The sequence below is a fragment of the Anolis sagrei genome, chromosome 3, assembly GCF_037176765.1.
Source record: "Anolis sagrei isolate rAnoSag1 chromosome 3, rAnoSag1.mat, whole genome shotgun sequence".
Classification (NCBI taxonomy): Eukaryota; Metazoa; Chordata; class Lepidosauria; order Squamata; family Dactyloidae; genus Anolis; species Anolis sagrei.
The window spans coordinates 80,332,348-80,351,796 of NC_090023.1; the positions used below are offsets into that span (position 1 = coordinate 80,332,348).

General features: G+C 40.3%; 1 protein-coding gene across 1 annotated transcript in view; it reads left to right on the forward strand.

The window, feature by feature from the left end:
- CFAP47 (cilia and flagella associated protein 47) overlaps nt 1–19,449 on the forward strand; it is a 318,966-nt gene that overhangs the window by 197,656 nt on the left and 101,861 nt on the right. The window contains exon 52 of the mRNA XM_060767112.2: nt 13,581–13,759. Coding sequence (XP_060623095.2) covers nt 13,581–13,759 — 179 coding nt within the window. The remainder of the gene's footprint in view (nt 1–13,580; nt 13,760–19,449) is intronic.

The following is a 19,449-nucleotide window of genomic DNA, read 5'->3' on the forward strand; positions in this document are numbered from 1 at the left end:
CAACATGGGTCAGCTGCCACAAGTATGCTGCTTTCAGTAAACAATGCGGGAGAAAGTTCATTTTATATCAACCGGAAGGCAAGAAAAAATCCAACTTACATTATAGGACAGATAGAACAGATCTGTGTAAACAGTCTCATGTATATATGCATGTATAGCTTGAATATTCCTTATCTGGAATTGTGAAATCCAAAGCCCTCTAAAATCATCCTTATTGGTGGCCTTTTTTTTATGTCAGAAGTGACTTGAGAAACAGCAAATCGCTTCTAGTGTGAATGAATTGTCCGTCTGCAAGGATGTAGCCCAGGGGATGCCAAGATGTTTGATGTTTTATCATTCTGTCGAAGGCTTCTCTCATGTACCCACATGAGAAACTAGAGCTGAGATGGGAGCTCACCCTGCTCCCCAAATTCAAACTGCCAACCTGTCAGTCAGCAGTCCTGGCAGCACAAGGGACTAACCCATTGTGCCACCAGGAGCTCCACTCTGGAATACTCTGCCACCTGAAGTCCGTGCCTTGCGGGACTTATCAGCTTTCCGCAGGGCATGTAAGACATATCTGTTTTGACAGGCCTTTGATTTTTGATATTGCTGTTTTTAAATTGTTTTAAATTGTTTTTAAATGGTGTTAGATTTTAGCCATTCTTGTAAGCCGCTCCGAGCCCCAGGAGAGTGGCAGCATATAAGTTCGAATAATAAATAAATAAATAAATAAATATTGGTGGCTGAGAGAGTAGTACATATGCTTTCCAATGGTTCAATATATACATTATGTTTAGTACACAAAAATATTAAAAATATTGTGTATAAGATTAGCTTTAAACTGTGTGTATAATAAAAATAAATTAAGTTCATGTTTAGGCTTGAGTTGCATTTCATTATTAAGATATTTCATTATGTATATATATGAATTCATTTTTAAAAACCCAAAATATGGAACTTTTTGTTCCCAAGAATTTGTGGCAAGGGATACTCAGCCTGCATGTACTAAATGAGTGCATTATTCAGCCTTTCTCCAAGCATGCGACCCAAGGGCACTTACAAGACAAATCAAAAGAAAGTGCAGCTAAAAGTCCAGAAACAATGAAATAAGCTATCCTATTAAAAACAGTGATTTGAAACAGCTTAAGATATATTCAAACATAGCAACAAAGATAACAATATAGAACACACATTTTGTCTCTAAATGAAAATAAAATGGCTCCCAGTGTAAACAGAAAAGAAAACAGGCCATTGGAGTCAACTACGTTATGTGCATAAGTATCACCCAGATGTATTTTGTACAATACCTGTGTTTTTGTGTATGTGTTGTCCTTTTTAAAGCCTTTTTCTCAAAATAGATTATTTTTACTGACTTTTTGTTAAAACAGGACATTTTGTAGTATACCATAAAGATATGATAGAAGCTTGGACAGAGAAGTTTCACATGAAATCAATGTCTTCTTAGAGAAGATGTCATGGCTTGGAAATGCTTTTATTGTTTCTTTATGAAAAGAATGGGGTGACTGCTAAGGGGAAAAACTTTTAATGAGAATAAGATCAAATGAGATCTAGCTTTAGCTCAATTTACAGTAGAGCATATAGTACTTAGACTTGGGAAACTTCAGGTTGTAAAACTAGTAAGCCTGCAAAATGAACTTGGGGAATTTTTTTAAAAGCTCTAACGTTGCCATGTTTTTAAAAAGCTGTCTTTATTTGTGCTTTCCTGGAAGTGCAACATTTTAATTTAGTGGGGAAAAAACCCAACAGATTTCTGCCAAGTTTCACCAAATAAATAAATTGTTTGTTAGACTGTTTCTTTATAAGTATTCTGGAGTTTCATTCCAGCAGACTTATGCAATCAGTGCATTATGAACATGTTCTCTGTTTACATGGGCAGCCACCTCTGCAGTTAAAAGAGAAAAGTGTTGCTTTTTTAATGCAAGTTATTTCATTCTCTTTGGTTGTCTGGGAAAATAATATAGCTATTCAGAAAGTAATGGCAAAACAAAAATACCCATTTTCCATATGCAGTTTTGAAAATGATCTTTAGGAATGTATGACATTTTTGAAATATGTTGTTAAAATATTAATGGTCAATGAGTTCATTGGTACACGAAAAAGCAAACAAAATCTCTGTTTGTTGGGAGACTGTTTAAATGTGTTTAACTTTAGAAAATGAGGAATGCAAATTTTAGTAAGGGTAATTTTCATTTAATGTGCATTCATACATACAAATAAACATGCAATACAGGAGACTACATATGCCTTGTGAAATATAGGGATATCAACACCAATGTATATCTAATGATATAGGACATCATGATAGATTTTTTGTTGATCAAAATTACTTACATATTACTTTCTGGTCCTTAAAGTGAAACATTATAACAAAAACAACAAATGGAAAAGCAAAGTAAAAACAAAAATGAAATATTATTTGAAACACAAAAGAAAAACACAAATCTGCTATTCATCTAATATGTAGTAAGCATAGAGCCTCCTTCCCTTTCTAGGCACATAGGTCCATAGTTTGAGATCTTGCTTCACAGAAGCCCAGGTTTGTGTATATAGTATCATAGAATAATAGAGTTGGAAGAGACTACATGGGCCATCTAGTCCAACCCCAAACGCAATCAAAGTATCGCTGATAGATGGCCATCCATCTGTTTAAAAGTTTTCAAGGAAGAAATTTCCACCACACTTCCAAGGCAGAGTGGAACCTGTTAAACAGCTCCTACAATCAGGAAGTTCTTCTCAATGATCAGGTGGAATCCCCTTTCCTGTAATCTGAACCCATTGCTCCTAGTCCTGGTTTCAAGGGCAGCAGAAAACAAATCTTCTCCCTCTTCCTTATGACACCCTTTCACATATTTATATATGGTTATCATGTCTCCTCTCAATCTTCTCTTCTGCAGGCTAAATATACTCAGTTCTTTAAGATGCTCCTCATAGGCATGTTCTCCAGATCTTTGATTATTTTAGTCGCCCTCCTCTGGGTACCTTCCAGAATTGGACACAGTATTCTAGGTGAGGTCTAACCAATGCAGAATACAAAGGCACCATGACTTCCCATGGTCTTGACACTATACTACTTTTGATGCAGCCCAAAATCCCATTGGCTTTTTTAGCTGCTGCATCACACTGTTGGCTCATGTTCAACTTGTTGTCCATGAAGAATCCAAGACCTTTCTCACATGGACTGTTGTCAAGCTAGGCATTACCTGTTTTGTATCTTTGCATTTCATTTTTTTCTGTCTAAGTGTAGTATTTTACATTTGTCCTTGGTGAAATTCATTTTCTTAGTTTTGGCCCAGCTCTCTAATCTGTGATGGTCATTTTTCAATTCTAATTTATTTCAAGATGTAGACCACTTCTAGAATTGTATTGAAAGCACAATTCAGCTTGGAAAGAAACCTCTAGTCTGCATCTGTCTTGTGATTATTATTTTTTTTGCCCACTGCCCACTGAGTTTGGTGGCAGTGATAGTAGAAGCTTCACAACCCCTAAGATCTTATACAAAGGATGGTTTCTTGGATAAAGTATTTGGAATGTTGAAATGATAAAAGGTTTTTCAGCAAAGGTTTTAAGTACTTCTGGAGAAACACGACAATTCCCTTTGGAAGAGGTAATAATAGCATTTGTTACTCCATTGGTTGGCCTTCATCTGTTTTTATAACAGATAGGCGTTTAGTAAAAATTTGATACGATATCTACAATTCTCATGATGATGAAAATGAAAGTCAACAATACATTGGATATTACTAAAATGATTGTTTTATTGGATGTAACTATATATATCACACAATATTTTGATTGCTTATTCCATCAGTTGGAGAATATATATGAACCCAGTATCTCCTTTATTTTTCTAAACTTTTCAATATAATGATACCAAAAGAAAAGAACTAAGGTAATACCAAAAATGCTTGTAAAATCAACAAGTTTAAATGATGATGACCTTACATCAGTGGTTCTCAACCTGTGGGTCCGCAGCTGTTTTGGCCTTCAACTTCCAGAAATCCTAATAGCTGGTAAACTGGCTGGGGTTTCTGAGAGTTGTAGACCAAAACACCTGGGGACCCACATGTTGAGAACCACGGCTATAGAGAGTGTCCTAACCTACTGTATCTGCATGTGGTTTGGTAACTGCACAGTGGCAGACACTTCAGCACAGAGAATAATTGGTTGCCCTTTCCCCTCTTTGGAAGAACTTGATTGGTTCCACAGCCTTAAGAAAGCCTAAAGTATTCTTGGAGATATATCTCACTCAGCATTTTCTTTTTTTTCTTTTTAAATTATTGCCATCTGGTAGACAATACAGGGTGACAAAAACAAGGACAAACAGGCTCAGAGATAGCTTTTATCTCAGAGCTATGGCTAATGTTGAACTCCATGGTTTCACGTTGATATGACATTGGAAGCTGTGTGGTGGTGATTGGGGTGTAGAGTGATGGGTGTGTTTTTTGTGATGCATGCTGGGGAAGGCATTTAATTTCGTTGTGAAATAGCACAATGACAATAAGCCTATTTTATTCTATATAATGCAAATCAAACTGGATTATTTGAGTCTATGCTGTCATATAATCCGGTTCAATGCAGTTAATTGCATTCTGAAATTGCTTTATATGGCAGTGCAAATGGAGCCATAGACACCTGACTCTTCACACACTGAATATTTCTAACGCTATGCCAAGTATGTAAATAAACACAGAAGAGGTTAGTTTTGACTATCAGCAGAGATGGTTCAATAAAATCAATTTCAGCTGTTTAGAAACAAGCAGTGAAATTCAACAACTGATTTGCTCCATAAGATGTTGAAATGTTTTACTGGTGTAAATATGCAGTAACTCTCTTTCAGTTACTAAAATTGCCTTGGGCTTATGTGTCTTTTGGAGAACCAAATTAAATGCATCGTAAGGTTTAAAACTGGATGGGAAATGACACCATGAAAAAAAAGATTGGGCAGGACATCATTTTGTTTGCTTATGTTTGCATTCTTAAAACGAATCTACAGTTTAGATATTCAGCAAATTTTCTGTAATTGGAAATAGGTTTTATGTATTATTTTTCAAAAAGTCACTTGGCACTTTACCACGTTTCTGTACATTAGTTGGAAGTTAATTACTGAAGTATTGTAAAGTGTCTATATAATATATGCAGGTGCGTTCACAATGCTGAGCAGAGAAAGAATTTTGGGAAAAAGGAAAGAGTCTTTTAGAGTTTTAGAGACTCAAAACATGTTGGTCTATTTAAATTATGTTTCTGATGTAAATTGTGCTAACAATTTCAAGTTTGGTCTAAATCTATTTTTATTTTGAAAAGTTCTTGTAACAAAACACTTAGCCTTAAAAGTGCTGCCATGTTTCCTGTTTCTTCTCCCTTCTCCCTTCCTCCTTTTTCTAGAGAACATGAGTGCAGTCTTTCTAAGTCTCCAATCTTGATCCGAATTAAAATGGCACAATAACTTGAAACCCATTGAGAGCACATCTACTTCATTTGTCTCACTATAGGGAACAGCTGTCTCCAGAATAGAAGAGCATGCCATATTTTGTGACCATACTACCCCACTCTTTTGTGCAATCTAACAGATTGGGTTGTTTAGAGAAACTGAAACTAAAGCTATTTGGACCATCTTTTTTTTTTTAAGTCTCAATAGTCTATTTCCTTTCATCTTTGAGACAGCATGTTTCTACGGCTATAGTATCTATGTGTATCAGATAATTACTGAGCTTTGCTGGAGGAATGGATCGATGGTTATTCCAGGAAGAGATTGAGGTCCATTCTGTTAGGTTCTCCTTTGGCTACCTTTGGCAGAGCTGATCCTCCATTAGAAATTATTTGGGCCTCATCAACTTTGGGCATTATTTGGGCCTCATTATCTTTTTCTATTCATCATTGCAAGATAGATGTGTTTACTTCAACTGAAGCAGTGTTGGAAGGTCTATGCTTATGACGGTAGTGATATCATGAAGGAGATGAAGCACAACCTTTTCACCCAGCAGTGACCACTTTGATAAGTCCCAGTTAAAAATGTTACTTTTTCAGAAACTGCAGGAAAGTGGAACAGTGTTATCTTGCACAATAGTTCCTTTTCTACAAGAATAGCTAGGGCATTCTACTTACCTTACTGATAATGTTGTTGCTCCTGGACAGGATCTGTTTTTGTGGTTGCTGTTCTTGGTGCAAACAGGGCATGTGCAATTGAATCCAGAGCAATATCTCAATCTTTCTATTCCTTTACTGGTGGGAAATCCTAGTTCCCTGAATTAGGGTGGAGGAAAGATTGAGTAGGAGCCCCATTCTCCCCTTATCATCACAGCAACACTGTAGGATAGGTCAGGCTCAAAGAGATCTACTATTCCAAGTTCACACAGGGAATTCCATGGCCGATTCAGAATTTAATCTTGGATCTCCTTAGTATCTATTTAGCATTCTAACCACACAAAACATTGAGTTACACATGTTAATTTAGTGTACTTTTCCCTTAATATATGTATATTATTTTTAATTTGAGAAATATGCTATTTGGAGAAGTATAAAGATTCAAGAATTACTATTTGTTAGCTCATTTATACATTTGGGAAGTGCAATTAAGCTAGACTTTAATAAAATGTGAACGTATTACATTTCTTTCTTATGCCTACGCCTATTGGTTTTCACATGAATATACACTCAAAAGATGTGAGAACTTCTGTATTAGGCTTTTCCACTGAACAAAATTATGGTTTCTTGGCATTCTTTTGGGGCAGTGTCAAAGTATCAAAGAGACAGCCGTAAAGACTTATGTAACATACACATTTCATTAAATCATAGAATCATAGAGCTGGAAGACATCTCATGGGCCATCCAGTCCAACCCCCTGCCAAGAAGCAGGAATATTGCATTCAAAGCACCCCTGACAGATGGCCATCCAGCTTCTGTTTAAAAGCTTCCAAAGAAGGAGCCTCCACAACACTCTGGGGCAGAGAGTTCCACTGCTGAACGGCTCTCACAGTCAGGAAGTTCTTCCTCATGTTCAGATGGAATCTCCTTTCTTGTAGTTTGAAGCCCTTGTTCCATGTCGTAGTCTCCAGGGAAGCAGAGAACAAGCTTGCTCCCTCCTCCCTGTGGCTTCCTCTCACATATTTATACATGGCTATCATGTCTCCTCTCAGCCTTCTCTTCTTCAGGCTAAACATGCCGAGTTCCCTAAGCCACTCCTCATAGGGCTTGTTCTCCAGACCCTTGATCATTTTAGTCGCCCTCCTCTGGACACATTCCAGCTTGTCAATATCTCTCTTGAATTGTGGTGCCCAGAATTGAACACAATATTCCAGATGTGGTCTAACCAAAGCAGAATAGAGGGGTAGCATTACTTCCTTAGATTTAGACACTATGCTCCTATTGATGCAGGCCAAAATCCCATTGGCTTTTTTTGCCGCCACATCACATTGTTGGCTCATGTTTAACTTGTTGTCCACAAGGACTCTAAGATCTTTTTCACACGTACTGCTCTCGAGCCAGGCGTCCCCCATTCTGTATCTTTGCATTTCATTTTTTTTCCCTGTGACTTCCTCTCACATATTTATACATGGCTATCGTATCTCCTCTCAGCCTTCTCTTCTTCAGTCTAAACATGCCCAGCTCCTTGAGTCGCCCCTCAGAGGGCTTGTTCTCCAGACCTTTGATCATTTTAGTCACCCTCCTCTGGACACATTCCAGCTTGTCAATGTCTCTCTTCGAATGTGGTGCCCAGAATTGGACACAATATTCCAGGTGTGGTCTAACCAAGATGGAATAGAGGGGTAGCATTACTTCCCTAGATCTAGACACTATACTCCTATTGATGCAGGCCAAAATCCCATTGGCTTTTTTTGCTGTCGCATCACATTGTTGGCTCATGTTTAACTTGTTCTCCCCGAGGACTCCGAGATCTTTATATATTTGTCAGCTAAAATATCCAAAGACTCTTGCATTGCTTCGAATCATCTATCAAAATGAAATAAATATATATTACTCTACAGATTGTGAATATCTTTTTAAAAGCAATGTTGTGTATAGACATTTTATTTTACAGATACAATAGGGCTGATGGGAAGAGTGAAACTATGTAAAACAAAACAGAAGCACAGTATCACAGAAATCTGGGTGGCAAGGAAGGGAAGGAAAAAAGGCTGACAAGACAGAGGTCTTCCAGGTCAGTCGCTCGTCTGACCGGGGTATTGGGTGGCAACATGTGCTGGATGGGGTTGCACTCCCCCTGAAATCACAGGTCCCCAGTTTAGGGGTCCTCCTGGACTCAGCGCTGACGCTTGATGCACAGGTGTCGGTGGTGGCCGGGAGGGCCTTCGCACAACTAAAACTCGTGCGCCAACTGTGACCTTACCTCGTGAAGTCTGACTTGACCATGGTGGTCCATGCCTTAGTTACCTCTAGACTGGACTACTGTAATGCACTCTACGTCGGGCTACCCTTGAAGACGGTTCGGAAACTACAACTTGTCCAACGTTTGGCAGCCAGATTAATAACTGGGCCAATTTACAGGGAGTGGTCAACCCCCCTGTTTAAGGAGCTCCACTGACTGCCATTTATTTCCCAGTCCCAATTCAAGGTGCAGGTTATCACCTATAAAGCCCTAAATGGCTTGGGACCCGCCTACCTTCGTGACTGTATCTCCCTCCATGAACCAGCTTGGGTCCTCCGATCTTCTGAGGAGGCCCTTCTTTCACCCCTGCCAGTTTCACAAGCTCGCCTTGTAAGTACAAGAGAGAGAGCTTTTTCCTCTGTGGCCCCCCAATTCTGGAACTCATTACCTGGAGAGATTAGGAAAGCCCCTACCCTAGAAACCTTTAAAAAGAACCTTAAAACCTGGCTCTTCCGCTGCGCCTTTGGTGAGTAGGTATATAACCTCACACTATTGTTTAGCCTCAATGTTCTGTCATTGGAGTACACGTACCCCCCCCCCCTTTGTGGGAAAGTTTGATTCCACAACCCCCGCTATAATGAGCCCTCCTCTGCAAATAACCTGCTTCTCCTTTATCTCACCCAAGTTTTTAATTAATTTTAATTAGTTTTTAATAAGTTTTAATTAGTTTTTCTTTTAATCACTACATGTAGCCCACCCATTGTCATTGTGTTTGTGTTTATTGTAATTTTATATCGTTATGTATTCACATATTTTATGTAATTATGATGCTGTTTATTGTCTGCGTTTTTGATTTGCGTTTTCAGTTTTATTCTGCTGTAACTTGTTGTTTGGGCTTGGCCTCATGTAAGCTACCCCGAGTCCCCATCGGAGAGATTATTATTATTATTATTATTATTATTATTATTTTGGCAACAAGGGAGGCAGGAGAAAAGGCTTTTGATAGCATGCATGCTTCTCAGAGCCCGATCAGCAGATATTCTCTAGTTTTTAATAGGAATTTTATACAACCTTAGTTTGAGCTAGTGTAATTAATTTGTAAACTGATTATATGTTTTCATTATTTTATGTATTTCACACATAATGCCATGGTTTCTTTGCAGTTCTTTATGCATATTTTTGCAAAAGGTTGTTTTTTCACCCATTTGATAGAATTTTATTTCACCTATTGGAGAGAAAATTTTCATCCATAATTAAAAGGAATAAGCAATAAATACATACACGCATGCCTAAGGCAAATTCTTTATCTGGGACTCTTAAAATAGTTACTTATCTCTAACAACTTCTACACTGGAGATTTTTCTGTGAAATATTACACAATTCGCTCCTTTTTAAGGCAGCATTTGCATAATGTTGTAATAAAAAGGTGTTGCTCCTATTTTTTCCTTATTCTGTTTCCTTTCTAGAGTTCAGAGTTGTAGCTGCTATTGCTTTTTTTTTTAACCAATGTTGAATAGCTGAATTGTTTTCCAAGTCACAGCTGACTCATTGTATAACTGTTTATAAGTTTCTCTAAATACTGGCTGATTATGTTTTACCCAAATTGATTTAGATAAGATCTGCTCTTCTTTCTTCTGTCATGTTAACCTTTGCCTTCAGCTCTTACCTTTCCAGAGAGAATCATATATGTATCTTTAGTTTCTACTCTGTCAAACAACTTGGGAAAGAGATCATGTTTCAGAATGTTGCGGGTCAGAACCTGTCTGCAGGGTATAACTGTTAGTCTCTTCCAGATGCATGAAAATAAGATTACTATTCTAGCTGCAGATTAAAGCATAGGCACACTGACTCATTCAAAGCACCTAGGTTATTTAGTGATGGAAAGCAAACCATTCAAGGCTGAAATCCTGGGGTGATATAAAAATGGACAAAACTGGTAAAAAATTGATCTTGCCATCAAATTGTAGGTAAAACAATCTGTCAAAGTATCTTGGAGGAACCTGCTAGGAAATAATGTTAGATTATTTTTTTTTAGAGGCAGGTCATTTTCATAAACATCTGCAGTCTTCATAAATTGACTCCTTAAACCCGCCTCCTTAACCTTTCCTTTTGTCATAGAGCTAGCAGAAATTCCCTGTAAAAGTTTTTTTAAACTATCATTCTGTTATTAATCCTATTGACTTTTGATTTGAGAATATGGATGATGATATCTTTGCTGAATGAGTTTAAACATTCATCCAAAAATAATGTCTTGCTCTATATTATCTTGTTAATAAAACTGAATTTTAAAGAAAAATATTGAGGTGTTCCTTAATTTATCATTTATGTTATGAAGCTCTTAGTGATGAAATAGTAAAAGAATTTGTTTACAGCAGTTAAATGATTAATTTGAGCTTTTAAGTATTTTATAGAAAACTTAATGTGTCTTACTGGTGCAGGGCCATTGAATTATTTAGATGGGTATAACTCTACCATCTGTAAAACATAAAATGCGTTTTATGTGTTTTTAGCTCAATTTGCGATTTTCTTAAAATGTAAGGGTTTTTTTCAGAGCTGTAGGATTTTTTTGTGGCCCAATATATTTCCTGCATAAACATTATTGTTATTATTATTCTAATTTATTTATGTGAAGAATTTTACATGGGTAAAATGGTTCATATTTGCCATAAGGCCCAACCTTCACTCTGCTATTGCAGTTATAATGCTTCATTTGTTAATGGCAACATTTCACTGAAATGATTGCCCTTTCCCTTTGAAGGTTATATTTCAAAAATAGTCACTGAAAGAGTACAAAGTTTTTTGTTGTTATTTATACAAAGCAGCAAGAGACTGAGATCAAAAATTGATGTGTGGTTTATTGCATTTTGTGAGATAAATCTCCCTAGTTGTGAGTTTTTCTAACAACAGTGGATGTTTCTCACATTGTGTGGTAGCAAATTCACACAACTAGTAATCTTTACTGCTTTCTTTAGTATATGATTTGTTATATGCCTTGAGGCAAATGGCAGGGTATGAATCACTGAAGCAGCTCGGCTAATAAATCCTGGCTACATCATGGTTATTTCAGTATAACAAACTTGTTTGGAAAATATTTTTTCATAGTTACAGCAATTGTGTGACTAGTTCACATAATATAGAAGACCCAACTCTTTTAAATCCCAAGGGTCACTGGGTGGTTTGGGCAAGTCACCAGCAAAAGGATGATTATTCATTCAATTTATTTTTGTGGACCCCAAAGTGATCTTGAACTTGAGAGCCAATGTCTTATTTTAAAAACTAGATTATAAATATAAAAGCCTACCTTAAAGTCATTCAGGCTATGGAGCAAAGCTATTGAAACATGCTGAAAATTTACTTAAATAAAAATGGTTCTTGTGGGTTTTTTCGGGCTATATGGCCATGTTCTAGAGACATTTTTCCTGACGTTTCTCCTGCATCTATGGCAAGCATCCTCAGAGGTGAGGTCTGTTGGAACTGGGGAAAAGGGTTTATATATCTGTGGAATGACCAGGGTGAGACAAAGGTCTTTTGTCAGTTGGGCTAGGTGTGAATATTTCAACTGACCACCTTGATTAGCATACAATGGGTTAACTGTGCCTGGAGCAAACTCTTCTTGAAAGGTAATTAGATGTCCCTGCCCGTTTCCTCTCTGCTGTTTTTGCTGTTGCAATTTTAGAATTTTTTAATACTGGTAGCCAGATCTTGTTCATTTTCATGGTTTCCTCCTTTCTGTTGAAATTGTTGAAATTTCAATGGCCTCTCTGTGTAGCCTGACATGGTGGTTGTGAGAGTGGTCCAGCATTTTTGTGTTCTCAAATAAAATGCTGTGTCCAGGTTGGTTCATCAGGTGCTCTGCTATGGCTGATTTCTCTGGCTGAAGTAGTCTGCAGTGCCTTTCATGTTCCTTGATTCTTGTTTGGGCGCTGCGTTTGGTGGTCCCTATGTAGACTTGTGCACAGCTGCATGGTATATGGTAGACTCCTGCAGAAGTGTCCTTTGCTGAACGTAACATTTGTTGGATTTTCTTGGTGGGTCTGTATATTGTTTGTATGTTGTGTTTCCTCATCAGCTTCCCTATGCGGTCAGTGGTTCCCTTGATGTATGGCAGGAACACTTTTCCTTCATCTTTACTCTCGTGGCTTGTTCTTGAACCACTGACCGCAAAGGACAAGAGGGATCCTCTCACTTCTGCAGGAGTCTACCGTATACCATGCAGCTGTGGACAAGTCTACATAGGGACCACCAAACGCAGCGCCCAAACAAGAATCAAGGAACATGAAAGACACTGCAGACTACTTCAGCCAGAGAAATCGGCCATAGCACAGCACCTGATGAACCAACCTGGACATAGCATTTTATTTGAGAACACAAAAATGCTGGACCACTCTCACAACCACCATGTCAGGCTACACAGAGAAGCCATTGAAATACACAAACATGTGGACAATTTCAACAGAAAGGAGGAAACCATGAAAATGAACAAGATCTGGCTACCAGTATTAAAAAATTCTAAAATTGCAACAGCAAAAACAGCAGAGAGGAAACGGGCAGGGACATCTAATTATCTTTCAAGAAGAGTTTGCTCCAGGCACAGTCAGCCCATTGTATGCTAATCAAGGTAGTCAGTTGAAATATTCACACCTAGCCCAACTGACAAAAGACCTTTGTCTCACTCTGGTCATTCCACAGATATATAAACCCCTTTTCCCAGTTCCAACAGACCTCACCTCTGAGGATGCTTGCCATAGATGCAGGCGAAACGTCAGGAAAAATGCCTCTAGAACATGGCCATATAGCCTGAAAAAACCCACAAGAACCTAGTGATTCCAGCCATGAAAGCCTTTGACAATACATTAAATAAAAATGGTTTTTGCTGCATTTGTACACCTAGGCAAAGAAGGGGAGAAGTTGAGGTTTTTAGGGTGGTACTTCCACAAATACGCTGTTGCTATAGCTAAGGACCTGTACATGTCCACACCTGCTTGAAGCATGGAACATGTAAGTCCCTAAAGGTGATAGGGCATGTAACAGGTCCTCACATTACAGGTAGGGATGTGCAGAAGAAGGTAGTATTTCAAGTACCCTAATTTCCTATAATTTAGAGTTTTATAGGGAATAACCATCACTTTGAATTGATATGGGAATAATTTGGTATGGTATTTATTAAAAAGCAATTCAAATATTATGTCCTTGACATCTTTGATAAACAAATAAGAATCAATGGTTTGTGTTTCAATCTCTTTCTCTCCTTTAGGATACTATCATTATTGGAATTCCTGTAACTAATCCCACAGCTGACATTCTTCCATTAGATGTGATACTCATAGATGCTGTTGTACTTAGTGGAGAGAAAAAGCTTGTTCTTCAACCAAAGGAAACATTTCACTATGAAGTAACGTACTCTCCAGCTGTTACTGGCAGCTCAGTTGGAAGGTAAGATCGGCTGTTACAGCTGGTAATGGGAATAGCTTCAGATGATTTTACAGATGTAATTCATCATTAATTTTGGTTTCTAAGGAAGCACTGAGTTATGTTAATCATTTTCTACTCAGTGTGAGAAAGGCTTTAAAACAGGTTTCAAAGACTGTTTGCTGTTTGGTACTTATTCTGCATCAAATTGGCACATGGAATTTCTGCACAGACATTGCTGGCACAGAAATGATATTTTCTGTGCAAAACAAACGAACAAAACAAAATAAAACAGTGTGACTTGTGTGTAGAATAAGTCCTAAACAGTAAAGATTCTTATGGTTCTAGATTCTTCCAATCAGGATTTCTAATGCTTGATTAAGTTGTTTCAATCATTCTTGAAGCATTGTGGAACATTATTTCCATTCCTATTAGATCTAATTACAAAAAAAGCTCTGTTTCATTTGTCATTAGATTTATACGTTGCCTTTTTCCTGGCATCCCACTTATTGGTTGAAATGAAGTAAATACCAACAGAAAGACAAGAAGTTATATATTTTAAAATGGAGATTAAGTGGCCTTACTAATAAAGCCCACACTAAATGGAAATTGTGTACTTTCTACTACTTTTAAATCACGAAGGGGCTGCAGTGGTGCAGTGGGTTAAACCCCTGTGTTGCTGAACTGCTGACCTGAGGGTTGGCAGTTCAAATCCACAGGATGGGATGAGCTCCCACTGGTAGACCTAGTTCCTGCCAACCTAGCAGTACAAAAACATGTAAATGTGAGTAGATCAATAAAAGACAAAAAGATGTTCCAAGCAGTCATGCCAGCCACATTTCCAAGGTGTCTTTGAATGCAGGCTCCTTGGCTTGGAAATGGAGAAAGAGCACCTCCCCAAAACCCAGTGATGAGCACCGCCTCCAGAGCTGGAAATGAAAGGAGAAGCCTTTGCCTTTGTGTATTTGTGTCTCATTGTATGCCATTGTAATCAAGGCATTGAATGTTTGCCTGTGTCTGTTTATATACTGTAATCCGCACTGAGTCCCCTCTGGGAGAAATGCAGAATATACATGTTGATGTTGTTGAAGACTATTTTCAGAAAACCGACATTTATTTGAATACATGATTTATGGATGAGTGGTTTCAGGTACTTTTATATATATATTTCTTTTCATAGTATCTAATTTTGATCTTAACATCACTTTTTCAAACAAAAACTTCAGACTGATAGCTACATCATTTTCCCGTTTACTATAAAAGTTGTGACACAATACTTTTGTTTCAAGATTTGTGATATAAAATAATCCTCCACTTTCTGCCCATTGAGCTTCTCCTTGTAACCAGAATAATGGTGGGTGCAAAAAACAAGAGAATGATTTCCCTAGGGTGGTTACAAAACTCAACAGCACATGACAGTGGTGCTCTGACTAGGAGTCAAAACGTTGGGGAGGCAATTTTAATGCTCCTTTGCATGAATCTCCCCACCTCTAGTTAAACTTGTATGATCTCTCTAATCCTCTAAAATTGTATAAAAAGGTCATTACAATGTATGAAGAGGTCCCTCTCTGTGCTCCCTTCTAATTTCACCATTTCTCTAATGAGATAAATGTGTGGAAAAAAATCTTAGTATTTTAACCTCAATACGACTTGAAGCTTCTTTAGTATACATATAACAAATTATATCTAGTTTAAAAGCTATTTATGGATCAAACTTTTAAAAAAATATAAAGTTAATTGTCATATATTTTCAAAGCAGAAAAATCCCAGGGAATATGTTATTGAGAATGTTAAAGAAAAAAGCTGCTTTTGCTTTAATACTTTTACTACTGTAATATAATGCTGTATAATCCCTCGATGGACTGTCGCCTTGTCGTGGTGAGGGGGCTTGCGCGTTCCGATGAACCTGTAGGCACAATAACTGGAGTCGTGCACTCCCAGGAGTGGCTGCAGGGGAGGTTCCAGACCAAGCACAGTCCGAAGACCCAAAGACCTCAACGGCGGAGCAGGCGGAGGATAACATGGTACATGTTACAACGGCTGCGAAGGCGGAAGAAGGCTGCAACAGACTGAGAAGCCACGGTCATTGTGTTAAACTACATTACCAGTGGAACCTCACTCTGTGAAGTCTGTGTGTTGATCAGTTGTGCACTGACCTCCACACATTAAAAAAACCCACGCACAGGCGTCTTCCAAAGAAAATAAAAACAAACCAACCAAAGTCCCATGGCGATCAGCGAGTGGCGACGGGGGCAGGACTGTGAAATCTGGAAGCCCCTAGTCACAGACTGGCACATGGGCGGTGGGTACGGACTCAGTCGTTCTACCTCAAGGTCCGAGGCAGTTGAGTAGTTCGGCAGCTGTATCCGCGACTGAGCAGCCCTATTGAGGACCCACTCTGCTCACCCCACATGGGGAGGGGGCTAGAAAAGGTGCCCTAAACATAGTCTGCCTCACTTATCCCTGACTGGACAGCCACGTCCAGTGGGGTCACCACCCTGCGGCCAAAAAAGAAAAATGAACTTTGGTACGTGGAACGTACGGACTCTGATGGACAACAGTGGCAGTCAACGCCCCGAATGCAGAACTGCCATCATTGCAAGGGAGCTGGGACGCTTCAACATCGACATAGCAGCCCTTCAGGAGACCCGGAGAGCAGGAGAGGGACAGCTGAAGGAAGAAAAAGGAGGCTACACCTTCTTCTGGAAGGGACTGCCCGAAAAAGACCAAAGAATGCACGGAGTTGGCTTCGCCATCAGAAATGATCTGATGAAACATCTGTCCGAAGCACCCACTGGCATCAACGAACGACTCTCAACCCTCCGAATCGATCTTGCCAAAAACCAACGGGCAACCATCATAAGTGCCTATGCACCAACACTAGATGCTGACGAAGACATCAAGGAGAAATTCTACTGTCAGCTGGACACCGTCCTATCGGGGATACCTAAGGAGGACAAAATCATCCTCCTGGGGGACTTTAATGCAAGAGTCGGGCGAGACTTCGACCTGTGGCCAGGGACCATAGGAAAAGATGGGGTGGGAAACAGCAACTCAAATGGCATCCTGCTTCTCACCAAATGAGCGGAGCACAACCTTGTCATCACCAACACGCTCTTCCGCCAGAAAAACAAGTTCAAGACATCATGGAAGCACCCCCGGTCAAAGCATTGGCACCTCTTAGACTATGTAATCACACGCGCCAGAGACCGCCGTGACGTGCTCCTCACAAGAGCCATGACAGGTGCTGACGACTGCTGGACTGACCACAGGCTAATTCGATCCTCGATGGCTATCAAGATCGCTCCCAAGCGCAGACTCCAAGGAAGGAAGACAAGGCGCAAAATGAACACCCAAGCCCTTCAGGAGCCCTCCAGACGAGCCCATCTCCAAACAGCACTCAAGGACCATCTACCCACAGTACACCCCGAAAATGTCGAGGAACATTGGAACAAACTGAAGACCTCCATCATCCAAGCCTGCGAAGAAACTATTGGATACCAAGCCAAGAAACATCAAGACTGGTTTGATGAAAATGACATCGAGATCCAACAGCTAATTGACAAGAAAAGGAAAGCCTTCCAAGCATGGCAGAGAGACATCAACTGTGCTGCTAAGAAAAAGATCTACGCCAGCGCAAAAGCTGAGGTCCAAAGAAGGACAAGAGAGCTCAAGAACATCTGGTGGACAAAGAAGGCCGAAGAAATCCAACACCTGGCAGATACCCATAATGCTCAGGGATTTTTCAAAGCCACAAAGATCATCTACGGACCAAGAAACCATGGCATACAGCCTCTACGCTCATCAGATGGAATCAAACTCCTGAAGGACCAAAACTCAATTGCACTACGTTGGAAAGAACACTACCAAAGCCTCCTGAACCGCAGCTCCAATGTGGCCGAAGAGGTCCTCTCACAAATCCCGCAGCAACAAACCAGGGACGAGCTTGCAGCACTGCCTAGTTTGGAAGAAGTCAGCAATGCCATCAGCCAACAGAAGAATAACAAAGCCAGTGGACCAGATGGGATCCCTGCTGAAATCTTTAAAGAGGGAGGACCTGAGCTGACACACCAACTCCACCAGCTCATAGAAAAAGTGTGGGTGACCGAGAAAATCCCAGCAGATTTCAAGGACGCCACCATCATCACCCTCTTCAAAAAAGGGGAAAGAACAGACTGTGGAAACTATCGAGGTATCTCCCTTCTAACCTCCGCTGGAAAAATCCTCGCAAGAATCCTTGCAAACCGCCTTCTGCCCCTCTCAGAAGACACCCTCCCAGAATCTCAGAATGGCTTCCGCCCCTCCAGAGGAACAGTGGACATGATCTTCACTGCACGACAGCTCCAAGAAAAATGCAGGGAACAAAACCAACCTCTGTACATGGCATTCATCGAACTTGCAAAGGCATTCGACACAGTGAATCGCAGCGCTCTCTGGACCATCCTCCACAAAATCGGGTGCCCTAACAAATTTGTGAACATCCTGCGGCTCCTCCATGATGACATGATGGCAACAGTTTTGGACAGCAGTGGCTCCCAAAGTGACCCATTTAAAGTGGAATCTGGTGTCAAACAGGGATGTGTTATTGCCCCAACTCTATTCTCCATCTTCATCGCTATGATACTTCACCTTGTTGATGGGAAGCTTCCCACCGGAGTGGAAATAATCTATCGGACAGATGGCAAGCTATTCAACCTCAGCAGACTGAAAGCCAAAACCAAGGTTACAACAACAGCTGTTATAGAACTCCAGTATGCTGATGACAGTGTCGTCTGTGCGCATTCAGAAGAAGATCTACAAGCCACTCTAAACACCTTTGCAGAAGCATACGAGAAGCTCGGCCTGTCACTGAACATTGAGAAAACCAAGGTGCTGTTCCAGCAGTCACCAGCCAACCCCTCTCCAATGCCAGTGATACAGCTTAATGGTGTAACATTAGAAAATGTGGACCATTTCTGCTACCTTGGCAGCCACCTCTCCACCAAAGTCAACATCGACGCCGAAATACCACACCGCCTGAGCTCTGCATTTTCCAGAATGAAGCAGAGAGTGTTTGAGGACCGGGACATCCGTAGGGAGACCAAGGTGCTTGTCTATAAAGCTATTGTCCTCCCAACCCTGCTATATGCCTGTGAGACGTGGACTGTCTACAGACGTCACATGCAGCTCCTGGAACGTTTCCATCAGCGCTGCCTCCGGAAAATCCTGCAAATCTCCTGGGAAGACAAGCGGGCAAACGTCAGTGTGCTGGAAGAAGCAAAGACCACCAGCATTGAAGTGATGGTCCTCCAACATCAACTCCGCTGGGCCGGCCACGTTGTCCGGATGCCTGACCACCGTCTCCCAAAGCAGTTGCTCTACTCCGAACTTAAGAACGGAAAACGGAATGTTGGTGGACAGGAAAAGAGATTTAAAGATGGGCTCAAAGCCAACCTTAAGAACTCTGGCATAGACACTGAGAACTGGGAAGCCCTGGCCCTTGAGCGCTCCAACTGGAGGACAGCTGTGACCAGCAGTGCTGCAGAATTTGAGGAGGCACGAGTGGAGGGTGAAAGAGGGAAACGTGCCAGGAGGAAGGCGCGTCAAGCCAACCCCGACCGGGACCGCCTTCCACCTGGAAACCAATACCCTCACTGCGGAAGAAGATGCAGAGCAAGAATAGGGCTCCACAGCCACATACGGACCCACAGGGAAATCCATAATGGAAGACCATC